The 25,292-nt window shown below is 44.4% G+C and overlaps 1 protein-coding gene across 1 annotated transcript in view; it reads left to right on the forward strand.

Moving 5' to 3' along the window:
* The window catches only part of LOC115109574 (SLIT-ROBO Rho GTPase-activating protein 1-like), a 164,279-nt gene that overhangs the window by 86,495 nt on the left and 52,492 nt on the right, over positions 1-25,292 (forward strand). The window contains 5 exon segments of the mRNA XM_029634604.2: positions 12,971-13,150; positions 14,202-14,330; positions 17,376-17,597; positions 18,125-18,226; positions 24,615-24,812. Coding sequence (XP_029490464.2) covers positions 12,971-13,150; positions 14,202-14,330; positions 17,376-17,597; positions 18,125-18,226; positions 24,615-24,812 — 831 coding nt within the window.

The raw sequence follows: 25,292 nt of genomic DNA on the forward strand, positions 1-25,292 counted from the left end.
TGGAGTCATACACCTTAATAGCAGCGGAGGTTACTTACCGTGACCCAGTGGTTAGCTTTGACATACTTTGTCCCATGGGCTTCACCAAAGTGTAGGGAGCATCAGGGCTTTCAGTGGTCGACCGTCCAACTGCTCCAACTGGAGAAGATTGTTGGCTTCCACCGAGGTAACCCTAGGAAGACAATGAGAAAAATATCAGTGATAGGAAAACTGAAACTAGCTTTGGGTTATTTTGAGTGCAAATGCAAATAGTTGTCTGACATTTTTATATTCACCTTAACATATTGTGACCCCAGCTAGGAGCGAAAGAGCAGCGAGGATTCATAGGTCTCGTTCTTCATCCAAATTATTACTTCATTGGCAAACTTATGCAGGAAATGCCAACGAACAGTGAGCTAACGTGTTCATACATAAAAACTAATAATGAAAGAAAAGGATTGCAGATTTGAATTAGCGTGGGAGAGGTGGAAACAGTATTGGCATTGACAACTTAGATGGAAAGCTACTGAGGATGGTAGCTGCCTCTGTAGGCACTCCTATCTGTCATATATTTAATCTGAGCCTAGAGGAAAGTCTTTGTCCTCAGGCCTGGAGGGAAGCCAAAGCAATTCCGCTACCCAAGAGTGGTAAAGCAGCCTTTACTGGTTCTAACAGCAGACCAATCAGCTTGTTGCCAGCTCTTAGCAAACTGTTAGATAAAATAGTTTGACCAAATACAATGCTATTTCTCTGTAATCAATTTAACAAAATACTTTCGGCATGCTTATAGAGAAGGGCACTCAACATGTACTGCACTTGCACATTACTGATGATTGGTTGAAAGAAATTGGTAAAATGATGATTGTGGGAGCTGTACTGTTAGATTTCAGTGAAGCCTTTGATATTATTGACAATAACCTGTTGTTGAAAAAAATGTGTGTTTTGGCTTTTCAACCTCAGCTCTGAATCCACAATATGGCAATCTATATAATAGAATTCAAAGGGTTTTCTTTAATGGAGGATTCTCTGTCAAACATGTAAAGTGGGGTGTACTGCAGGGCAGCTCTCTAGGCCCTCTTTTCTATGTTTACCAATGGCCTGCCACTGGCATTAAACAAAGCATATGTGTCCATGTATGCTGATGATTCAACCATATACCCATGAGCTACCACAGCTAATGAAGTCACTGAAACCCTTAACAAAGAGTTCTGTTTTGGAATGGGTGGCTAGTAATAAACTGGTCCTGAACAGATCTAAAACTAAGAGCATTGTATTTGGTACAAATCATTCCTTAAATTGTAAACTGTCATGGTCAAAACATGTAGATTTAATGGTTGTAAAGATGGGGAGAGGTCTGTCCGTAATAAAGAGATGCTCTGCTTTTTTGACACCGTACTCCAAAAAGCCATTTCTGCGGGCTCTAGTTTAGTTTTCTCTTGATTATTGTCCAGTCGTGTCGTCCAGTGCTGCAAGGAAAGACCTAGTTAAGCTGAAGCTGGCATAGCATCGGAGTGGTACGTTTTGCTCTTCATTGTAATCAGAGGGCTGATTATAAATATTATGCATGCCAGTCTCGCTTGGCTAAGAGTTGAGAAGCTACTGACTGCCTCACTTTTTATAAGAAACATGAATGTGCTTAAAATCCCAAATTGTTTGCATAGTCAATTTACACACAGCTCTGACGCACACACTTATCCAACCAGACACGCCACCAGGGGTCTTTTCACATTACCCAAATCCAGAACAAATTCAAGAAAGCGTACAGTATTATATAGATCCATTATTGCATGGAACCGTTCTTTCTCATTTTTTTCAAATAAACAGCAAACCTGGTTTAAAAAAAACATTACACCTCTCCCCTATTTGACCTAGATAGTTTGTATGTATTGATATGCATGCTATGTGTGCCTTTATAAAAAAAATGTACAGTACCAGTCAAACGTTGATACAAAGTATGTTATGCAAAAATAGCAATAGACAAACAACACTAAGACAATCAATTGCAATAATTGTATATACAGTACTTTGTTTACCTCAGTCAACAGCTGCAGCTCCCATCCGTACACTAGGCGAATGGCGAATACTCAGTGGAGGCCTGGACGATGCTGTTGGGTGAAAACAGAATTGCCTACAGGTTGTCCTCCCAACTAGCTAGATGGAAAATAATAAAAAGATTTTGAGCAGTTTTTTTGTTGTTTTTTTTACTTCAGTGCAGCTTTTGACATTATAGATCATAGTATGTATAAATGTATATGTTATGGCTTTTCACCCCCTGCTATATTGTGGATTGAGAGTTACCTGTCTAACAGAACAGAGGGTGTTTTTTTGTTTTAGCCTCTAACATAATCCAGGTAGAATCAGGCATTCCCCAGGGCAGCTATCTATGTAAAATAATATATATCTGCGTAAAGCCTGTGTGTCTGTATGCTGATGACTCAGCATTATACATGTCAGCTACTACAGCGAGTGAAATCACTGCAACACTTAAAGAGCTGCAGTCAGTTTCAGAATGGGTGGCAAGAAATGCACTACATTGCCAAAAGTATGGTCGTTGAGTTGGGAAGACTTTCCATTAGATGTTGGAACATTGCTGTGGAGACTTGCTTCCATTCAGCTACAAGAGCATTAGTGAGTTCGGCACTGATGATGGATGATGATCCAATTCATCCCAAAGGTGTTTGATTGGGGTCAGAGCTCTGCAGTGAGTTTTCAGCACTCAACAGTCCCGTGCTTCAGCACTCGACAGTCCCATTCTGTGAGCTTGTGTGACCTACCACTTGGCGGCTGCGCCGTTTTTTCTCCTAGAAGTTTCCACTTCACAATAACAGCACTTACAGTTGACTGGGGAAGCTCTAGCAGGGACGAAATCAGTCGAACTGATTTGTTGGAAAGGTGGCATCCTATGACGGTCCCAGGTTGAAAGTCACGGAGCTCTTCAGTACGGACCATTCTATTGCCAATGTTTGTCTATGGAGATTTCATGGCTTTGTGCTCAATTTTTATACACCTGTCAGCAACGGGTGTGGCTGAAATAGCCAAATCCACAAATTTGAAGGGGCTTCCACATACTTTCGGCCATGTAGTGTAAGTTAGTCCAAAATATTTCAAACTAAAAGCATTGTGTTTGGGACAAATCATTCACTAAACCCTAACCTCAACTAAATCTTGTAATGAATAATGTGGAAATTTAGCAAGTTGAGGAGACAACTGTTTGGTGTAACCCTGGATTGTAAACTGTTATTGTATTGATGCATGAAATCAAATCCACTTTTATTTGTCACATGCACCAATACAACAGGTGTAGACCTTATTGTGAAATGCTTACAAGCCCTTAACCAGCAATACCATTTTAAGAAAATTAAGAATTAAGAAAATATTGACACAAAAAAACATGAATAATGTCGCTATATACAGGAGTTACCAGTACCGAGTCAATACAGTAGTACAGTAGGTAAGATGGGGAGAGGTCTGGCCATAATAAAGCGCTGCTCTGCCTTAATAACAATATCAACAAGGCAGGTCCTACAGCCCTTAGTTTTGTCGCATCTGGACTACTGCCCAGTCGTGGGGTCAGGTGCCACAAAAGGTACTTGGGAAAATTACAACTGGCCCAGTACAGGACAGCATGGCTGGCCCTTAAACGTACACGTAGAGCTAACATGAATAACATTCACGTCAATCTCTCATGGCTCAAAGTAGAGGAGAGATGGACTTAATCACTACTTGTATTTATGAGAAGTATTGTTGAATGCACCGAGCTGTCTGTTTTTAAACTACTAGCACACAGCTCAGATACCCATACATACCCCACAAGACATGCCATCAGAGGTCTCTTCACAGTCAGCAGGTCCAGAACAGACTATGCAAGGCAAACGGTACTATATAGAGCCATGACTATTCCACATCAAGTAACTCACACAAGCAGTAGAATCAGATTTTTTTTTAAATGAGATAAAAATTCACCTTATGGAACAGCGAGGACTGTGAAAATTCACACATGTACAAACACACGCATACAAACACATACTTGTCATGACTTTACTTTCATTAATCTGATGACAGTTGTTTATCCAATAAACTAACTATGTTTAATTGTTACCCGATTTTTAAATGAACTCATTAGGAATTTGGGGCAACACTGAAGAGGTTAAGAGTTACCATCTCCCAAATTAAACTCTATAATAACATCGATAAACAATCATTACCTCTTATCATATCATCATTCTGCACAGTCGTAACCTCATGCATCTGCAAAAACCCCAGCCAATTCACGATTCAGTACTATATTTTTTAAATTGTTATTTGTTTTATTGAACCTTTATTTAACTAGGCAAGCCAGTTAAGAACAAATTCTTATTTAGAATAACGGCCTATAGGGGAACAGTGGGTTAACTGCCTTGTTCAGGGGCAGAACGACAGACCTTGTCAGCTCGGGTTTCGATCCAGCAACCTTTTGGTTACTGGCCCATTGCTCTAACCACTAGGCCACCTGCCGCCCTACTGCACTAATTGGTTTAGTTATTTATTTACTAGCTAACTAAATAATAACACAGAATAAACATACACCCTTTACATGAGACAAAGGTCCCTAGTGGACTGACAAGATATGACCGCATATTACACAGAGATGGAGAGGGGGGAAAAAGAGAGACAAAATTTAAGGAACACTTATCATGGACACATTGTATAACTATTCTCCCATTAATAATTTCCTTTCCAAATGAACCACCACCCGTTTGAAATAAGAAATCGCACATGTATTTATGTATGTGTCTTTTCCGTCATGTAGTCCTGAACAGAACTACAGAGTTCACACTTCCATTTGCTCCTGAAGTGGCTTATTTGAAGATAAACCAGCTGTGCCGATGGTTCCAATGGGGTGATAAGAGTAGTGTACAGTGATTTGAGACTCGTTGTAAGATGGGATAGTTTGAAGAGTTCAGATATTTGCCTTGAACAGCTAATCAGCTGTACCAGTGATTGTCTGAGAGGGGTGATTGTCTGAGAGGGGAGTTTGTTGCCTCTTTCTCCTCGTGTTGATTATTCTGGGTTCAGGATTTAGACCACTATGGACATGAGATGCAGCTCTTTGTCTCTCTGGTCTAAAGGAAGATGAGTTTATTTATTCACCTCGAGTTGAGGTTCAAAGTTTCAACAATTTCAAACATGTAGCTAACGCCTCATGTTTCCTGGTCTCGTTATGCACTCTGGCCAAAGGGGATGGCTCTGTCCGTCTGACACGCTCTCCGACCTCACTTGGAGCGTGGCTACCCACATCAAATCAACATTTATTCGTCACGTGTGCTGAGTACAACAGGTGTAGACCTTATAGTGAAATGCTTACTTACAGGCTCTAACCAATAGTGCAAAAAAGGTATTAGGTGAACAATAGGTAAGTAAAGAATTAAAACTACAGTAAAATTACAGGCTATATACAGTAGCAAGGCTATAAAAGTAGCGAGGCTACATACAGACACTGGTTAGTCAGGCTGATTTTGAAGTAGTATGTACATGTAGATATGGTTAAAGTGATTATGCATATATGATGAACAGAGAGTAGCAGTAGCGTAAAAGAGGGGTTGGCGGGTGGCGGGACACAATGCAGATAGCCCGGTTAGCCAATGTGCGGGAGCACTGGTTGGTCGGCCCAATTGAGGTAGTATGTACATGAATGTATAGTTAAAGTGACTATGCATATATGATAAACAGAGAGTAGCAGCAGCGTAAAAAGAGGGGTTTGGGGGGGTACACAATGCAAATAGTCCGGGGAGCCATTTGATTACCTGTTCAGGAGTCTTGTGGCTTGGGGGTAAAAACTTTTGAGAAGCCTTTTTGTCCTTGACTTGGCACACCGGTACCACTTGCCATGCGGTAGTAGAGAGAACATTCTATAACTGGGGTGGCTGGGGTCTTTGACCATTTTTAGGGCGTTCCTCTGACACCGCCTGGTGTAGAGGTCCTGGATGGCAGGAAGCTTGGCCCCGGTGATGTACTATGCATTACCCTCTGTAGTGCCTTGCGGTCAGAGGCCGGGCAATTGTCGTACCAGGCAGTGATACAACCAGTCAGGATGCTCTCGATGTTGCAGCTGTAGAACCTTTTGAGGATCTCAGGATCCATGCCAAATCTTTTTAGTTTCCTAAGGGGAAATAGGCTTTGTCGTTCCCTATTCACGACTGTCTTGGTGTGTTTGGACCATTCTAGTTTGTTATTGATGTGGACACCAAGGAACTTGAAGCTCTCAACCTGCTCCACTACAGCCCCGTCGATGAGAATGGGGGTGTGCTCGGGCCTCCTTTTCCTGTAGTCCACAATCATCTCCTTAGTCTTGGTTACGTTGAGGGATAGGTTGTTATTCTGGCACCACCCGACCAGGTCTCTGACCTCCTCCATACAGGCTGTCTCGTCGTTCTTGGTGATCAGGCCTACCACTGTTGTGTCATCTGCAAACTTAATGATGGTGTTGGAGTCATGCCTGACCATGCAGTTGTGGGTGAACAGGGAGTACAGGAGGGGACTGAGCACGCACCCCTGGGGACCTCCAGTGTTGAGGATCAGCGTGGCAGATGTGTTGCTTCCTACCCTCACCACCTGGGGGTGGCCCTCCAGGAAGTCCAGGATCTAGTTGCAGAGGGAGGTGTTTAGTCCTAGGATCCTTAGCTTAGTGATGAGCTTTGAGGGTACTTTGGTGTTGAACGCTGAGCTGAAGTCAATGAATAGCATTCTCACATTAAGTGTTCCTTTTGTCCAGGTGGGAAAGGTTAGTTTGGAGTGCAATAGAGATTGCATCATCTGTGGATCTGTTTGGGCGGTATGCAAATTGGAGTGGGTCTAGGGTTTCTGGGATAATGGTGTTGATGTGAGCCATTACCAACCTTTCAAAGCACTTCATGTCTATGGACGTGAGTGCTACGGGTCTGTAGTCATTTAGGCAGGTTGCCTTTGTTTTCTTGGGCACAGGGATTATGGTGGTCTCCTTGAAACATGTTGGTATTACAGACTCAATCGGGGACATGTTGAAAACGTCAGTGAAGACACCTGCCAGTTGGTCAGCACATGCCCGGAGCACACATCCTGGTTGTCTGTCTGGCCCCGCAGCTTTGTGTACGTTTTACTCACGTCGGCTACGGAGAACGTGTTCACACAGTCGTCCGGAACAGCTGATGTTCTCATGCATGCCTCAGTGTTGCTTGCCTCGAAGCGAGCATAGAAGTGATATAGCTTGTCTGGTAGGCTCGTGTCACTGGGCAGCTCGCAGCTGTGCTTCCCTTTGTAGTCTGTAATAGTTTGCAAGCCGTGCCACATAAGACGAGCGTCGGAGCCGGTGTAGTATGATTCAATCTTAGCTCTGTATTGACGCTTTGCCTGTTTGATGATTTGTCGCAGGGCATAGCATTATTTCTTGTAAGCTTCCGGGTTAGAGTCCCGCACATTGAAAGCGGCAACTCTATCCTTTAGCTTAGTGTGAATGTTGCCTGTAATCCATGGCTTCTGGTTGGGGTATGTACGTACAGTCACTGTGGGGATGACGTCTTCGATGCACTTATTGGTAAATCCAGTGACTGATGTGGTGTATTCCTCAATGCCACCGGAAGAATCCCGGAACATGTTCCAGTCTGTGATAGCAAAACAGTCCTGTAGTTTAGCATCTGCTTCATCTGACCACTTTTTTTATAGACCGACTGACTGATGCTTCCTGCTTTAATTTTAGCTTGTAATCAGGAATAAGGAGGATAGAGTTGTGGTCGGATTTACCAAATGGTGGGCGAGGGAGAGCTTTGTACGCGTCTCTGTGTGGAGTACAGGTGAGCTAGAATTTTTCTTCCCTCTGGTTGCACATTTAACATGTTGATAGAAATTTGGTAGAACTGATTTAAGTTTCCCTGCTTATGCACAGTTTATAGGGGAGAGATGATCTTATTCCTCCTAAAAATCACATTCCTCTTTTTAAAAAAATTACTTTAATCACTTTTCATATTATATGCGTATTGGATGGAAACTTGACAGATTAACTTGGAAAGTATATCACCTTTTGTGTTTCATCCATACAGATTTTAATGACGTCACAAAATGAAAACCAATATTACATTTGTTTTCCATGAATCCCTGCTGACCATTCCCCACATTATGGTAAAAATATTATTCCAGTATTCACTTTTGACCATGTTAGAGTTTGAGGGAATACTGTCTGTGAACAAAGACATTCCTTTGGTTGATACTAAAGGAGGAGAAAGAGCCCCCTTTCCTCCTTAATTTACGACAGGGTGTGGAGGTGTCAAAATCCCCACACCAGTTCCCTCCTCCCCTCTGAGTGGAGGTTGTTATTGTCAGGAATTGCCAAGATGATCTGACCCATTGTGATCCTCACAGGACAGTCATGACATACTTTACAGCTGGATTGTGTGTTGTAGTAGAGTAGAGACCTGAGGGCACGCACTTAATGTATTGTGAAATCTGTTGTAAAATGTATTTTAATGTTAAACATTTTATTATGTATATTACTGCCTTGGCAGCAGCTAATGGGGATAACGAATGTTGCTTCAATGTCGAAATCAGTGGTGCCTTCATAGTAATTCTCCTGGTTGGGAAGATAAAATAAAATCTCATTAATGCGATTAAAGTGCAAGCTACATACAAACAGAAAGCTACAATAACACTTTGGTTTATTTAGCTAATGTTAGATAGATAGCTGTCTGGCTAGCCGAGGTAAATAAGTAGTTAGCCATGTCAATCTAAAATAAATCTAAAAACAAATAATTTTTTCCTATTTAACAATATTTTCTTGTATAAAGACATGGTAAAGTGTTCTCTCCTGCCTTTTCAGTCTTCTGAAGCAGAAGGTAGTCACGGTCAAAAACACTGTTGTTGGAGAGCGATTCTGAGGTAATAATTTTGCGTCAAATCAATCAAATTAAATGCATCACTCTGCACTGCAGGTTGTAAGTGCTCGGTGACAATTTAGATAATCTATTTAGGTGTGTAACCCTCAAAGATGCAGGTAACTTCCAAAATAAAGCAAACACTTGAGTAAATAAGGGATACAAAGTATATTGAAAGCAGGTGCTTCTGCACAGGTGTGGTTCCTGAGTTAATTAAGCCATTAACATCCCACCATGATTAGGGTCAATGGAACGCGGGGTAACTTTCACATGAACGCCCATCACGAGCCCGTGGCTCTCTGCCAGAAACCTGACTCATTGCCCTCTCATTCAGCCCCACTTTACAGTAGACAAGGTTCTAAAGACTGTTGACATCTAGTGGAAGCCTTAGGAAGTGCAACATGACCCCATCCATCTTGGATAAGCAAAGAGTTGAAAACCTACAAACTCAGATTTCCCACTTCCTGGTTGGATTTATTCTTAGGTTTTTGCCTGCCATATGAGTTCTGTTAAACTCACGGACATCATTCAAACAGTTTTAGAAACTTCAGAGTGTTTTCTATCAAAATCGACTAATAATATGCATATCCTAGGCTCTGGGCCTGAGTAGCAGGCACTTTACTCTGGGCATGCTTTTCATCCGGATGTGAAAATACTGCCCCATTCCCCAAAGAAGTTAAACTAAATACTAAACCATCTTTTGATTTCTGAATGTGTCGGCACCGGGGACTCGGGATGTGGCTGCGGTAATGTTGTCATGTTAAACAGGCCTTTTGATTTGAACATATGGATTGTTTTAGTTTTGTAGGCTAAGCTACCTTTTTAATTATTTAATTTCTGGATCAAGTACCTCGCAGTCTTGCTGATCTCATTCCCAATGATCAGTGCCTTAATTTATTATGTTGCTGTCCAGAGGTTCTGAGTTTGCGAAGCACCCAACTGTCCTATGTTTTTCTGTGCAATACATTTGAAGAGTTTTGGTGTGTGTACCAGGCTATTTGATATGTTACAGCATGTTGAAATGGAACCAAAATTATCTGTTTCGGTCTTCAGTCTTTATAAAATATTCTATATGGGCTACATGGTCATCTATGGTATGTGTTGAATGTGATAGTCTGCCTATAACCAGCCTGAGTAGCTATAAATATCAATTTATATTCTATTCAGAGTTTACCCAAATTTATCAAATTGGAAATGAGACATTATCAGGCTGGTTAATGCGATGCATATCTGTTTAATTTTGAACACCCGAACTCGGCCCCATTTACTCAGCCAATCAGGAGCCGCTACTGCGTTGCGGCCGCAGCATACAGGATACGTTTTACTGAACGGTAGGCGATAAATAGTATGGACGATGAGTAATGGGAATGCAGTTTAAGTATGTTGTAGTACGCTAGTATGGGTATTCGGACACTTTCCTTTATTTTGGCAGTTACCTGTATCATGTTATGATTACAGCATTGATTGTTATGGTAAAACCCAAGAAACAGATCTGGGAACAGTTACTCTTGTCCCGGGAGATATTCAGCAGGGGTTCAATTTCCCTGTAGTCTTCGGTTACAAACAAAAATGAGTCTTATACGGTTATACTTACACGTTTCATGAACGATTGTAAGTATAATTGTAATGGCCACATCTCAAATTCTGTCACCGTCTCTCTCGCTGCAGTCCAATTTAACCTGATTTATCCTTTGGTGTAGAAGAACACACACACAGAGAGGGAGAGAGAAACACTATGGCATCAGACAGCCACTGGGGCCTTTTTATTTATTTAACTAGGCAAGTCAGTTAAGAACACATTCTTATTTTCAATGACGGCCTAGGAACGACAGATTTTTACCTTGTCAGCTTGGGGATTCGATCTTGCAACCTTTCGGTTACACGTCCAATGCTCGACACTCTAACCACCAGGCTACCTGCCGCCTCAGGGCCTGTGAAATAACAGTTCTGGTCCCAGTTGTTCTAAATCTGTCCCTCTAAAAGAAGCAGAGGAGAGTTAATACACCAGGGTTCCAGACCAGTAAGTCAGTAGTATGGCCTGTGGTTGGTCGCCCCTCTCAGTTTCTCTCCACTGGTTCCTATTACGTGGCTCTGGCCACCAGCACAAGACAAGCAGGGCAAAGTCTGTCCACCCGTTATGAAAATATCTTGTTTTTGGGGGGTGGGGCGGAGATGTTTAGGTTTTAGGTCTGTATTTTGATTCCGATTGAGGTTATGCAGACCGATTTTCTAATGTATACGGACGGTGTAACTGTAATTTACTGGGATCACTTTTTTTCCGTCAGCTTCGGGGTGACTATATTTTCAGTGGCTGGTCTTGCGTCAGTAGTGGGTTTAAGGACAGCCTTGGCAGCGACAGCCATGGCAAGTCCTAGTTCAGTTTGTGCTGTCTCGCCAACTTGTTACTGTTTGTTGGCAAGACAGCACAAACAAATCTAGACACAGGCTAGCCCTACTACTGACAGTAAAGAAGTTGGCAAGACTGGTAGAAACAGATCTAGGACTGCCCCAGCAGGGGAAGGGGACTGATTCTCTCAGAGCCAACAGGGTTACAGTGAAAGCCAGGCTAAGGTATTTTCCTCTCCCCAGCAGCCTTCTGTCAGTACCTCCCCCATCCTATGGCCACACTGTCAATGACCTCTGAAGGTCCGGAAGGAGAGAGATGTGCGTTTGTTCAGAGGTCAGAGGTCTTATCGCTTTTGGGTGGCTTAACAAGCTGGCTGCTCGAGTCCGGATGAAAGCAGTGTTTACAAAAACTTTACTAGAGTGCATGTGTGGGTGTCAGTTGTGACTCCCGTTGGTCGTCAGTTGTGACTCCTGCTGGTCTGGAAAGCATTTCACGGTGAAGTCTAGTTGATGTATTCGGCGCATGTGACAAATAAAGTTTGTTTTGATTTGGTGATTCGTCTCATTCAGTGACTGCCTATGTCAGCTTTCCATTCCAATCCCTACACTCAAAGAGCCATTAGGATGTGTCATAAATAGTCTCTTATGAACTTGTCACGACCCTTGAAGAAATCCTGGTTTACTTGAGCAGCAGTTGTACCTGGCTACTCATGAGCCACTTCCTAATGTATTCTACAGTTGTGTGAGTCATGGTAATAGCTTCCTCCTGTTTGGATAACAATGAGTCAAACCAGAGGAAGCAGCTTTAATCTGTGTTTTGCTGTGGTGGTAATGCATTTACCACTACGCCTCCATCACTCTTCCTCAATTCTGGTTCAGATGCATTGACAAGGGGAGCATACCCACTTAAAATGTAGTGTATCACCAGATCTGATTACATGACTAAATCTTTTAATTACTTTGAGTGTTTTGCTTTAGCCTGCCTGGAGTGCCAGATGGGCAGTGCTTGCACTTTTAGGTACTGTTCTATTGATTCCCTTGCAACAGGGAAGCTCAATCAAGCACAGCTACAGTATTTGAAATGATTTCAAATAGTGTTTGAACCCAGGTCTGCGTATCACCTCATGCCAAACTTATTTACAATTTGGTGTCTTTTGAAACTCCTGGCCTCAGGAATTTGACATTACCTTTGAGGGATTATAGCTCTCCACTTCAAAGGGGAGGGAACAGGGTTGTTGTGTATGTGGTTTAGTCTGTACGTCCGTCACCACCTGATCTGACATGGGCCCTGCCTGCCTGCTGGCACCCCGCTGATGGCACTTAGTCTTGGGCTACGGCACGCAGGGATGATTGGGTGTCTGTCCCTGGGTGCCCCATTACAGAGCTGTAGCATTACCTATACGCATCAGATGGAATTGTCATCCCGTATTAAACGGTGGTGGTGATTCCAGCAAGCTGTTAAGTGTAGATGGAGTTCTCTGTCAATGGAATTTCAAATGCAGAGCAATATGGTAAATGGGAATGGCAGTGAATCGTGGTTGTTGAGTTCATACTGTATAAGAGCCTCATATAAAAACAGAGCGAGGCAATCTGCCTTTAATTTGTGGTGCTGAAGTAAGAATGTCCCACTGTGAAGTAGAGCTGAATCGGTCTGTGAAGAGTGGGTGGGAAGTAGATGAAAGCTTTGTTTGGTTCAAAGCAGCCTCTTACTGTGAGGTTGAATGACTGACCCTTGACCTCTGACCTCTTCCTCCAACCCCCCCCAGGTGATGAAGACCTACCACATGTACCACACGGAGAGCATCAGCGCCGAAAGCAAGCTGAAAGAGGCGGAGAAGCAGGAGGGGAAGCAGATCGGCCGGGCCGAGCCGGTCTTCAGTATCCGTCTGGAGGACAAGCACCAGAGACGCAGCTCCGTCAAGAAGATTGAGAAGATGAAGGAGAAGGTACAGCACACTTATTGCCTGCTTGACACGAATGGGCCAAGCCAAGTTTTTCTGCACCGGCCTGGTTACGCATCCATCATATTTGCTGGAACTGTGCTAGAAAGGACCAGGTGAATGTAATCAGAGCCAGCACACTATGGTTTGGGACGGCACAACTGTGTGAGACGATGTGTATTGTGAAGGTCTTTACACTGTTAATGATGATAATGGTTGCTGTAGGGAATGTTGGAATATCTTCTCATTTAACACAGTTGGCCAGCTGTGATTAGTCACGCGCATAGATTATATTTCTATGGTCAAGCTCTCCTCTACATTAATAGTGTATATTTTCACTTTCTACGGCCCCAACTTTGAGGAACTTACGTTGCCGTCCAGGTGTGCCTGAAAGTGTTCATCATTTGTAACAGAAACAGACCTCTACCGGCCAGCCAGACCTCCATTTTGTATCAGAAGCAGCCCTGCTATCCTGTGTGTGTGTCTCCCATGTGTGTGATGGAAACCACACTGTCACTTAACAACCAAATTGCTTTGTGTTCTTCTCAGAAGGAGCAGGCCTGTTTTCTGTTAGAGCTCCGTGACCAATGGTTTAATGGCCACAGGAACAGCGTTTTATTCACAGGCTCCTGCAAAGCATTAAAATATCTAAGACCATGTCCGTATGTGAGTCAGTGTTCATTGGTCATTGGCTGGTGACTAACTAACGGTCCGTCTGTCAGGCAGACTTAAGAGTAAGTCAGAATGAGCACAGCTGGGCTGGGAAGTGGCTAATCCTAGATGTTGTGAAGGTCGATTTTAAGCATACATAGTTTAGGCCCATTCTTGTGTTTTTGTTCTTTTTTTGTTGCCGTAGTAGCTGTTATTTGCCCTCCGCTCCGCAGTTGTCTATCTGCGCCAGCTCCTGTTTGCCAGTCATCCTGAAATGTGTTACGTGAGAGCCGCCGTACAGTGTGCATGGAGACATGACAGCATGCGCCACTGTCACTGAAGGCATTTTTGATCATTCATTTCTCTGTTTCTCTCACCCTCACGCCCTCACTCTCTCTCATATCAGCGCCAGGCCAAGTACTCTGAGAATAAGCTGAAGTCAATCAAAGCGCGAAACGAGTACCTGCTGACGCTGGAGGCGACAAATTCCTCCATCTTCAAGTACTACATCCACGACTTGTCTGACTTAATTGATGTAAGTAAACCGCATGCCTTGTTTTTAGTTGGGAGAAACTTCCAGCTAAAGAACAGACACTCATTTATCTGCACTGTATAACTGGGAAAGTTTGGTTGTCAAGGCCAAATTAGAAAGTGTGTTACCAAACAGCGTCTCTACTCCCTCTTCTCTCGTTAATAAGCCCTTCGGTTGCATCCTAAATGGCACCCTATGCCCTACATAGTGCACTACTTTTGACCCGAGCCCAATTGGCTCTGGTCAAAAGTAGTGCACTATAAAGTGAATGGGGTGCCATTTCAGACATAGCCTTCTAAGCATGCTTAATGATGTTCACTCATACATTCCTAAAGATCTGAGGGAATGTACACATTACTCCATAACACAAGCCGCAGAGAGATTCACTCTGCCACAAACTGAGAGACGCTTCTCAGTCTAAGCCTCTCCCGTTCCCCAGACTTCAAATTAAGTCGTCTGCACACCCAATCATACGGTATGTGTTTAAAAACAAAAACGCGTCTCACTGCTAAGGTAAATTGTATTACGCTCTTTTTCGATCCTTGTAATGTTGAAGACACCCTGCCATTCAGCAGTATTTTTTTAGGTCCTTTCGAGACCTAATATCTGGGTCTGTAGAATGAAACTGATGAGTTTAGCAGGAGAGCTGAAATATGAACGATGGTGAACAGACACAACAAACTGTGGGATAGAAATGACTGGAGGAAGAGAAATAAAAAGCCCAGGGGTCTCGTAGCGCTTGTGACTCAAGCTATTCTACTATTCTACCATCCATGTCCTCATGTTATACACAGTACTGCATGACGGACAGTACAGACAGACGCACCTACACACACTTCATCACATCTTTAGCTTGAATGGGGTGTGGGAAAAAGCCCTACCCCTGAAACTCATTTTTCGACAATTACTGGTGTATGTTGTAGTTCAGTAGTCCCATCCCTCATATCACCACTCTGTACTCAGTACTACTATGTGCTCTGTACTCTGTACTCTGTCTACCCAGCAGATTACTTTGTTTGCTCCTCCAGAACCCGGAGTTATTTATACACTGGCCTACCTGGGATATCATTTTCCCCCTTTGGTAAAATATGTACTGTACCGTGTCTCTGGAGTTGCCAGCACAGCCCCGGAGAACACTGGGTGCGTTTAGTGATGGTGTATTAGCCAGCAGCATACCACCCTGCATACCACTGCTGGCTTGCTTCTGAAGCTAAGCAGGGTTTGTCCTGGTCAGTCCCTGGATGGAAGACCAGATACTGCTGGAAGTGGTGTTGGAGGGCCAGTAGGAGGCACTCTTTCCTCTGGTCTAAAAAAAATATCCCAATGCCCCAGGGCAGTGATTGGGGACACTGCCCTGTGTAGGGTGCCGTCTTTGAGATGGGACGTTAAACGGATGTCCTGACTCTCTGCGGTCATTAAAGATCCCATGGCACTTATCGTAAGAGTAGGGGTGTTAACCCCGGTGTCCTGGCTAAATTCCCAATCTGGCCCTCAAACCATCACGGTCACCTAATAATCCCCAGTTTACAATTGGCTCCTTCATCCCCCTCCTCTCCCCTGTAACTATTCCCCAGGTCGTTGCTGCAAATGAGAACGTGTTCTCAGTCAACTTACCTGGTAAAATAACAGATAAATAAATCAATTCCAGATAGTCGGTAAGGAAGGGGATCCGTGAGAAATGTGACCTCCATGCTAGGTTGAAAACATAGAGGTAAGAACAATGTAATAATTCCATGCGGCAGCGTTCAAAAATCAACAAATTCATTGGACCATCACCGTTGCTGATTCCACAGGATCATCATTGAAAACGTGACCAGTGGTCAGGAAAAGTAAGGAAATGGCTGTAGATAATTTGAACAATGTTTAGATTAATTGAATGACTGTAAAACAGTTATGTGCTTGCAGACTAGTTAGCTGAAATTCATTAGGAATGTGTTTATTTTCCAATTTGATGGAGAACTTTCCATACTGAACATTTACTTCCAGTATTGCTAGTCCCCTTGTTTAGAATTCTTCCACATTTATGAATGCTAGATATTTTATATTAGAATCCTCGCATCCTCACCTTTTATATTTTCGACCAAGCCTCCATGCTGGGTGCTAAAATTGCGTTCCTTCTGCTTTAATTGTGTTTGTGCTGGTGTTCACACACACTCGTGATCTGTCTTGGAGGTGACAGGACAGGGTTTCAAAAAAGTTGGATTTGATGAATTGGACCTATCTTTATCCAGTGTTATTTAGGCTAGACAAACCAGGCGGTTAGCTTGCCTGGTACAGTGCTTCTGAGTCTGGGTGTCTTCCACCAGCTTCCAATGTTGTCCGTGTGAACTCACAGGCCCTGGCTAACCTTTGTCCTAGTTAATGAGAACCAGCGTCAGATGCTGAAGGAACTATTCATGTTGGAAACAGTATTCAGGTTCTATGACTCAGGGCCAAGGCAGCCATCAGAGAAAGTATCAGACTATTCTCTTAACGGCCAATAATGTTAATGACTACAGTGTGTGGAAAGACTAAGAGAGCATACATTGTCAACTTTGTTGAAACTGTTACAAAGTTGTTGGTTTTTCCATAAACAAACTGGAACACCATGACATAGACTGACCAGGTGAATTCAGGTGAAAGCCATGATCCCTTATTGGTGTCACCTGTTAAATCCACTTCAATCAGTGTAGGTGAAGGGGAGGAGACAGGTTAAAGAAGGATTTTTAAGTCTTGAGACAATTGAGACATGGATTGTCTATGTGTGCCATTCAGAGGGTGAATGGGCCAGAGAAAATATTGACGTTCCTTTGAACGGGGTATGGTAGTAGGTAGTTGCCAGGCGCACCAGTTTAAGTGTGTCAAGAACTGCAATGCTGCTGGTTTTTCCACTCCCAACAAGAATGATCCACCACCCAAAAGACATCCAACCACCTTGACTCAACTCTCAACTGTGTTTGGACATAACCTTTTAGTGCCTGCGACATTCTTGCTTACTATCAGTTTACCAGAAGATCCAGTAAACGGGACTTCCTGATCCAAGTATAATTTCCTCTTCCCCTCTTCCAGTGCTGTGATCTGGGCTACCACGCCAGCCTGAACCGGGCCCTGAGGACCTACCTGTCAGCGGAGTACAACCTGGAGACTAGTCGCCACGAGGGCCTGGACATCATCGAGAACGCCGTGGACAGCCTGGACCCCCGCAGCGACCGCCAGCGCTTCATGGAGTTGTACCCCACTGCTTTTTGCCCGCCCATGAAGTTTGAGTTCCAGCCCCACATGGGCGACGAGGTGAGACGCCGAGTTCATTTGTCATCTGCTCTTTCGTTCATCCATTATTGTAGTGAAGGCTAGTGCTGTTTGTCAAAATGGTTGAAGACACCTCCATGTTTTTACTAGAATCAATATGTTCAGTCCTAAATGCTTCACAGTGTGGAATTGAATTAGAATTTGATTATGTCTTGTACTAAATGAGCCCTGGTTTTGGTGGTTTAATTGCATAACTTTACTGTGTCTAAGCCGGCAGAGCAGGTTTTTATAGGCCGAAGCCAATGATAAGCATGTCTCATTTCTCAGCCTTAAGTCGAGTACAATATGTTTTACTGAGGAGTCGTTGGCTCTGGCGTCCCTGATATCATGTTTCTTCACAAACTATTGTTCTGCGGCTGTCTGGATTCAGATCTGGGTCATTGGAAACCTTTGTGGTGTAGTTTAAACTGATTTACTTCTTAGGTTAAAGATTAAGTGAGCCATCTGTCCGACGGCGGTGATGAAGTGACTTCCTGTTCAGTGATGATGCATTTCCTCTTCCTGCACAGGTGTGTCAGATTGCGATGCAGCCCCCGGTGAATGGCGAGCTAATGCTGAGGTTCCAGCAGCTCCAGTCCCGCCTGGCCACTCTGAACATTGAGAACGAGGAGGTAAGAGGGAGACCAGCTCTGACATACCGTGGTCCTATTTAGTCAGCCATGCAACAGAAAAAGTGATGCCATGGAAAACGCAAATGAGTGTTGATTATTGGACCAATTAGTCCTGAAGGTCAGGTGGTCCTCCCTGTTTTAGTCCTTTAAAAAAAATGTTTTACGTGGAGCTTAATGAACACAACTGTTTGGGTCCATTGTGGTCACATGTTGGGAAGGAAGTAAAATGCTGTGTGAAAAGTTACCTTAAGTCAGAAGTCAGCCAAGGAGAGTTGATGGCTTAAATAATTTAGATATCGGAGTTGGAATAATTACCGCACAACAAAAACCTCTCATGCCCTGCAGGCAGCCTTCAGTACCACACAGAGACGTTTTTCCCTTGTCCCAATGGTGGGAAAAAAATCACTGTCTCTCACTATCTCTCACTCACACACACACACACACACACAGACACTATATATTCTATTTGAACACTCTGTGCCCCACCTCTCGGTTTTGACATTGGCGATCCATCCCTGGCTGTAACATTTTAATCAGACTTGTGCTAGCTGGCATGCCTGAGTGCTTGCTAAGTAAAAAGACAACTGGAAGGAAATGTCTGTCTGCTGCTGCGGTGTTAAGGAGTGCAATCACGTCCATCAGTCTGGCTTCTTGTGTCTCACGTTGTCTCCCGTCTGACCTGCTATCTCCTCTCGTCTCACATCAGTGCGCACAGCCTTCTCTCTTTGATTTCACAAAGAAATAAGGACTTAGGAATGAATGCTTGTGAATGTGTCAGTCAGTTTCTGCTGCTTCAAGAGATTTCAGACTGGCTTGATTATACAACTAAATGAAGTTGATATGTGATATGTGATTTTGTCAGAGATGATGCATGATATGTCTGCAAGTTCTCAGTATTTTTTAAAACTTTTCTATTGTAGGGTCTAGTACTGTCTAAGTTATGAGAAGCTTAATCGCCTGCCAACCCTCAATTTCCTATCGTACACTGTCATTCTGCCTGTCCAGACCTATAGTGTTGTAATACTGTATGTTTGTGGTTTGACTGGGGTATTTCATGCTGGGCTACAAGGCTCAGGCGATCACACTGGGTGTGTAATGTATTTCTGAACGGGGAGTTGACACCTATAAGCCCAGCTGGTGCTTTCACATTGGCTGTATGCAGTCAGTGCAGGCAGCACCCCTCTGTGTGGGGGGTCGTGAAAAGCCATGGTGCTGCATGACCTTGTCTGCCTGGATGAAACTGATGCCCCACACAGGTCAGGACGGGGAACCACTGCTCAAATGGTCTCTTTCTCTCTTCCACCAGATGGCCTCTTTCTTGGCATGGTGTGTAATTGAAAAGGCCTTTCCAGGGGCTGTCAAAACACTGAAGCAGAACTGTACACACATTGGCTATTTCAAACGGTCAATTCCTTGCTCATTCCGTCCTTGTTTTCTCAATTCATTTCCAAACTCATTGGAGGAAGCGGTCTGAGGGAGGGACCTTGGATCCTCTCCTCCAATGCCCTTTGAAAGGAATTGAGGAAACAAGGACAGAGGAGGCAAGGATTTGACTGACTAAGATCTGTTCCAGACAGGAAGTGAAAAGCTGCTTTTTGTTTTCTGCTATCTATTGACATGCAGCTGTTTCCTCGACCCTTGACACCATGAGAGGGTGTAAGAAAACATGGATAAGATGATTTATTATCGTCAGAGATGGAAGACTCTGGGAGCTATTTGGTATGGGACGGCCCACTGTGGTCCTCTGGTCTGGGTGTATATATGCAGATATATTTGCAGAAATTCTGGAATATGTTTTGCTGTGTTGGTTAAACCTCTACCCTTCTCAGAGGACAGAGTTTTGTTTATTACAATTCCTTCGCCATTCAATGTGGGTGTTTCTCAGAGCAAGCTATTAATCCAGTTATTTAAATTCCCTTTGCCTCTGAGATTTGGATGAAACACGGCTTTAGATAGATACAGACAGAGTCTCTTTCCTCCTCTCTCTCTCTCGCTAGATGTGTACCGAACTTAATGCATATTCTCCAGGCGTTTTGCACTAACCCTGGCAATCCAATACGGTCTCCTTTGTAGGGAGCCAGTGTTTGTTTTTCTACAGATAAACCTCAGGGTGGCACATCAAAGCCTAGGAGATGTGTGTTCAGTGTTAGCTTAGTGTTGGCCAGCCGCAGCCCTGACTCACTGATCAGGAGATTAGCCTGCTCCTCACCACAGGCCCTGATGGATAGAAGTCCTGCTCCTCACCACAGGCCCTGATGGATAGAAGTCCTGCTCCTCACCACAGGCCCTGATGGATAGAAGTTCTGCTACTCACCACGGGCCCTGGTGGATAGAAGTCCTGCTCCTCACCACGGGCCCTGGTGGATAGAAGTCCTGCTCCTCGCCACGGGCCCTGGTGGATAGAAGTCCTGCTCCTCACCACGGGCCCTGGTGGATAGAAGTCCTGCTCCTCACCAGACAAGTTTTATACTGGAGATGTGTAAGTTGTGAAGTCACTTGTCAGGCTGCCCATGGTCCTGCCCATGGTCCTGCTCATGGTCCTTTTGTAGCTCAGTTGGTAGAGCATGGCAAGTGACTTCACAACTGACACATCTCCAGTATACTGGTAATGCCAGGGTAGTGGGTTTGATTCTCAGGACCACCCATACGTAAAATGTATGCTCTCATGATTGTATGTCACTTTGGATAAGTGTCTGCTAAATACATTATTATTATATTCAACCCCGGAGTTCAGAAGCCAAATACACCTTGAAGACCCTAAATGCCAAATGTCAAGAAGGTCTGTAGTTCTAGAATCAAGGTGATAAGATATGTCTATATTCCATAAGGGACAAGTATCCCCCAGCAGTCACAGGGATCACATCCAGGCCTCCTGCTCTAATCCTGCTGGGCCCCAATGGGCATATCCCAGTAAGCGCCTCTGTCTAAAAGACCGGCTGTAATTGAGCCTAGCAGTCAACACTGGTAACTAGTAGTCTGCTGAATAATACAGGGACTTTCAACCGCTTTTTAGCTGGGAGCGATTCTCTCGCATGCGTGGGTCCTCTCCATACTGTGACAGCTGGGCCCATTGGCCTCCACATGCCCACCCAGGAGAGGCTGGGGAAAGAGGGGGCTCATTTCATACCCAGGAGTTTGTTAGGAAAGGTACTGTACCGCCGTGCCAAAGGCACGGAGGTGATGGAACCCATGGGCTGGTCCTAAACAGTGCAACTCTGGACCCGTATTCACAAAGCGTCTCTCGTAGTAGGAGTGCTAAGGAAGACGCAGGTCTTTTGGGTCCCATCAAAGCAGAATGTTGGTCAATCCTGTCACGCGAAAGGAAGGGAATTTTAAACACCCTCATTCCACTCAATATCATCACTCCTCATTCCACTCAATATCATCCTCCTCATTCCACTCAGTGTCATCACTCCTCCTCATTCCACTCAGTGTCATCACTCCTCCTCATTCCACTCAGTGTCATCACTCCTCCTCATTCCACTCAGTGTCATCACTCCTCCTCATTCCACTCAGTGTCATCACTCCTCCTCATTCCACTCAGTGTCATCACTCCTCCTCATTCCACTCAGTGTCATCACTCCTCCTCATTCCACTCAGTGTCATCACTCCTCCTCATTCCACTCAGTGTCATCACTCCTCCTCATTCCACTCAGTGTCATCACTCCTCCTCATTCCACTCAGTGTCATCACTCCTCCTCATTCCACTCAGTGTCATCACTCCTCCTCATTCCACTCAGTGTCATCACTCCTCCTCATTCCACTCAGTGTCATCACTCCTCCTCATTCCACTCAGTGTCATCACTCCTCCTCATTCCACTCAGTGTCATCACTCCTCCTCATTCCACTCGGTATCGCCACTCCTCCTCATTCCACTCGGTATCGCCACTCCTCCTCATTCCACTCGGTATCGCCACTCCTCCTCATTCCACTCGGTATCGCCACTCATCTGAAACGTTCAAAGGATCCAGTTCCCTTAGTAATTGAAGGTAGTACTATAATAGTGATAGCCTGAAAAGTTTGTTTGGTGATTTAGGACGTCTTTAATTTGAAACGTCTAAGTTATGAGAAGCTTAATCGCCTGCCAACCCTCAATTTCCTATCGTACACTGTCATTCTCCTGTCCAGACCTATAGTGTTGTAGTACTGTATGTTTGTGGTTTGACTGGAGTATTTCATGCTGGGCTACAAGGCTCAGGCGATCACACTGGGTGTGTAATGTATTTCTGAACGGAGAGTTGACACCGAAGCCCAGCTGGTGCTTTCACACTGGCTGTATCCAGTCAGTGCAGGCAGCACCCCTCTGTGTGGGGGGTCGTGAAAAGCCATGGTGCTGCATGACCTTGTCTGCCTGGATGAAACGGATGCCCCACACAGGTCAGGATGGGGAACCACTGCTCTGTGTCCTGCCCACCAGATGGCCTCTCTTTCTTGGCATGTTGTGCCATTTCTGTTTTTTGCTTAACATAGTGTCGAATGACAGTGGGACTTGGCATGCTTTCTCGGCATGGTGTGTCATTTTTGTTTCTTTGCTCCACATAGCGATGAATGACAGTAACTACAGCCGCTCTGTGTGTGTGTGCGCGCGCAGAATCAGTTGTGTGATCCGTTAAACGTAACACACAGATGAAAGGGGAGTTCAAAGAGAGCCTTGGGTTCATTCATACCACCCTTTTTTTCTCAGGTGGGTCAAAGTTTGAACGAGTCATGGGTCAGACAATTAGTAAGGCGAGCTATAATCTGTTCCTGTCTTTGTGTGTCGTAGTTACATGTGAAACCATGTAACGCCATGTAGTCATGGTTTTCATTGAGATTTCTCATTCAAGCACTCACATCTCGACTAGTTACTAGCTCGTCTATCAGAAGTACATGCCTTCTGACTTTGATGGTCACACGCCTTAACCTCCCTGTCAGAATTCTGTGTTGTATGCAGAGTGGCGTTTTCTGCTTCAGATGGTGGTTAGGCTGTTTCTGTTCTTTGCGAGTTGGCCTCGCTCTCTCTGACATTCTCACTCCTTTATCTCTCTCCTTATTTCTCTCCCTCGCTCTCCTTCTTTCTCACTCCTTCTTTTTCTCTCCCCCTCTCGCTCTTCTTTCTCTCTCTGCATCTTTTCTGTGTCGATGACTCACGCTGACACATTCGACAGTCAATCTCAGGTTCTGGCAGGTATCTCTCTCTCTCATATGCTCTCTGAACCCTGTCATCAGGTGAACACATGGTCTCTGAAATCATGTGAGCCCTCGGCATGCAGCACCATCCTTTCCCCCGTCTATCTACCTCCTAACTCTCTTCTTAGTCTCTCTCGCTCTCTCGCTCTCGCTCTCTCTCTCGCTCAATCCTACACCCCAAATGTATCGCAGCAGTGGAATGGGAGTGTTTTCAGGAGCCTAAATGTCTCTGAGTGAGACTTCTTTGAAGGTGGGAAGAGTTTGTTTGCCAATAACATGCATTTCATTAAAGCTTTAACACAATGCATATATCACCCCCTGGAAAGGAGTATCTTGTTGACTTAGTCACGGTTACCGTCAGTGTCTAGTGGAATCTTGCATTGTGTTGTCCTCCCTCTGTTGGAGGTGATGGGATATGCTTGGCCAAGCCCTGGCGTTTTATAAGCTCTTGGAAAAGCAATCGCTGACAGTGAAGTGGCGGCTATGGAGATAAGAATGAAAAGCCTGGGACTGAGCACCATTCCTCTCTACCTACCTACCTTCCAGCTCTATTCTATCTGTCTGTAAATTGATTGCCCTGGTCTGGAGTCATGCTCAAGGACTGGTGCATTTGTCATGCTGCGCCTGAGGCTGACAGATAGCCATGAATTTCTCACATTAAGAGGGTGGTATAAGTTATTTGAATTGGTTTTTATTTGTATTTATTTAACCTTTATTTAACTAAGCAAGTCAGTTAAGAACAAATTATTTTTTACAATGACGGCCGCCAATTGTGTGCCGCCCTATGGGACTCCCAATCACGGCCGGTTGTGATTCAGCCCTGGAATCGAAACCGGGTGTGTAGTGACACCTCCAGCGCTGAGATGCAGTGTCTTAGACCGCTGCGCCACTCGGGAGCCCTGGTTACAATATGGTACCAACCATGCTGTAGTCTGATAGCGCTCAGACTTGGCTACCGTTGGGTCGTGTTGGTAGGCTTACACAGTTAAATAGATAAATCTTGATTAACTGCGTTGTCGCAACACTAAGTCTCTCGAGCGCTCCATAACTTTTGCAACTCACTCATGCACCCTCCCGGCCAGTGCCTGTAGTTTAGGGGTCATAACCTCGGTCTCCTGGATCTTGGGTCAGTGGTCGCTACTCGAGGGAAAGCAACCTACAGTTGAATGTGTGTTTACACCTGTGGCAAAGTTGTGGTCCTCTCTTGTGTTCTGTTCAGATCAAGAAAACGTCAGAGGCCACCCTGACCACCATCCAGGATATGGTGACCATCGAAGACTATGACGTGTCCGAGTGTTTCCACCACAGCCGCTCCACCGAGTCGGTCAAGTCCACCGTGTCGGAGACCTACCTCAGCAAGCCCAGCATCGCCAAGCGGAGGGCCAACCAGCAGGAGACGGAGCAGTTCTACTTCATGGTGAGTGGAGCGCCCGCTACTGGTAACCTCTGGGTTATGAATGGAGAGAACTGGTCAGGGTCATATTCATTGAACACAGTAGCAAAAATATTTTCAGTAAGTTTTGTGCTGACTTTGAATTCAGACTTGACAGTCGCTATAGAAATTGCTGCTGTTGATCGATTGGCTGGAAAACATGAATACATGTGGACAACGTTGGATCGTTGTGATCCGTGGTGTCGTGATAGTAGTTGTAATGTATCTTAGTAATAGAGCATGTGACAAATATGTGCTCACTGTACTTGTTTTTCTAGTAAAAGGCTGAATATATTATGTATTCCCTCTCTGGGCAATGTAACTCTGACTCTCCAAAAGTATATCTTCCTTAGTGAGCGACTAGGCTATTCTCTGTTATTGTGTCCTCCTGGCTGTCTAAAGACGGACATAGTCCGATAAAGCTTCTTTTTTTTTTTTTTTTTTTTTTTTTTTACCCTCCCATTG

This window comes from Oncorhynchus nerka, linkage group LG25 (assembly GCF_034236695.1).
Source record: "Oncorhynchus nerka isolate Pitt River linkage group LG25, Oner_Uvic_2.0, whole genome shotgun sequence".
NCBI classification, from domain to species: domain Eukaryota; kingdom Metazoa; phylum Chordata; class Actinopteri; order Salmoniformes; family Salmonidae; genus Oncorhynchus; species Oncorhynchus nerka.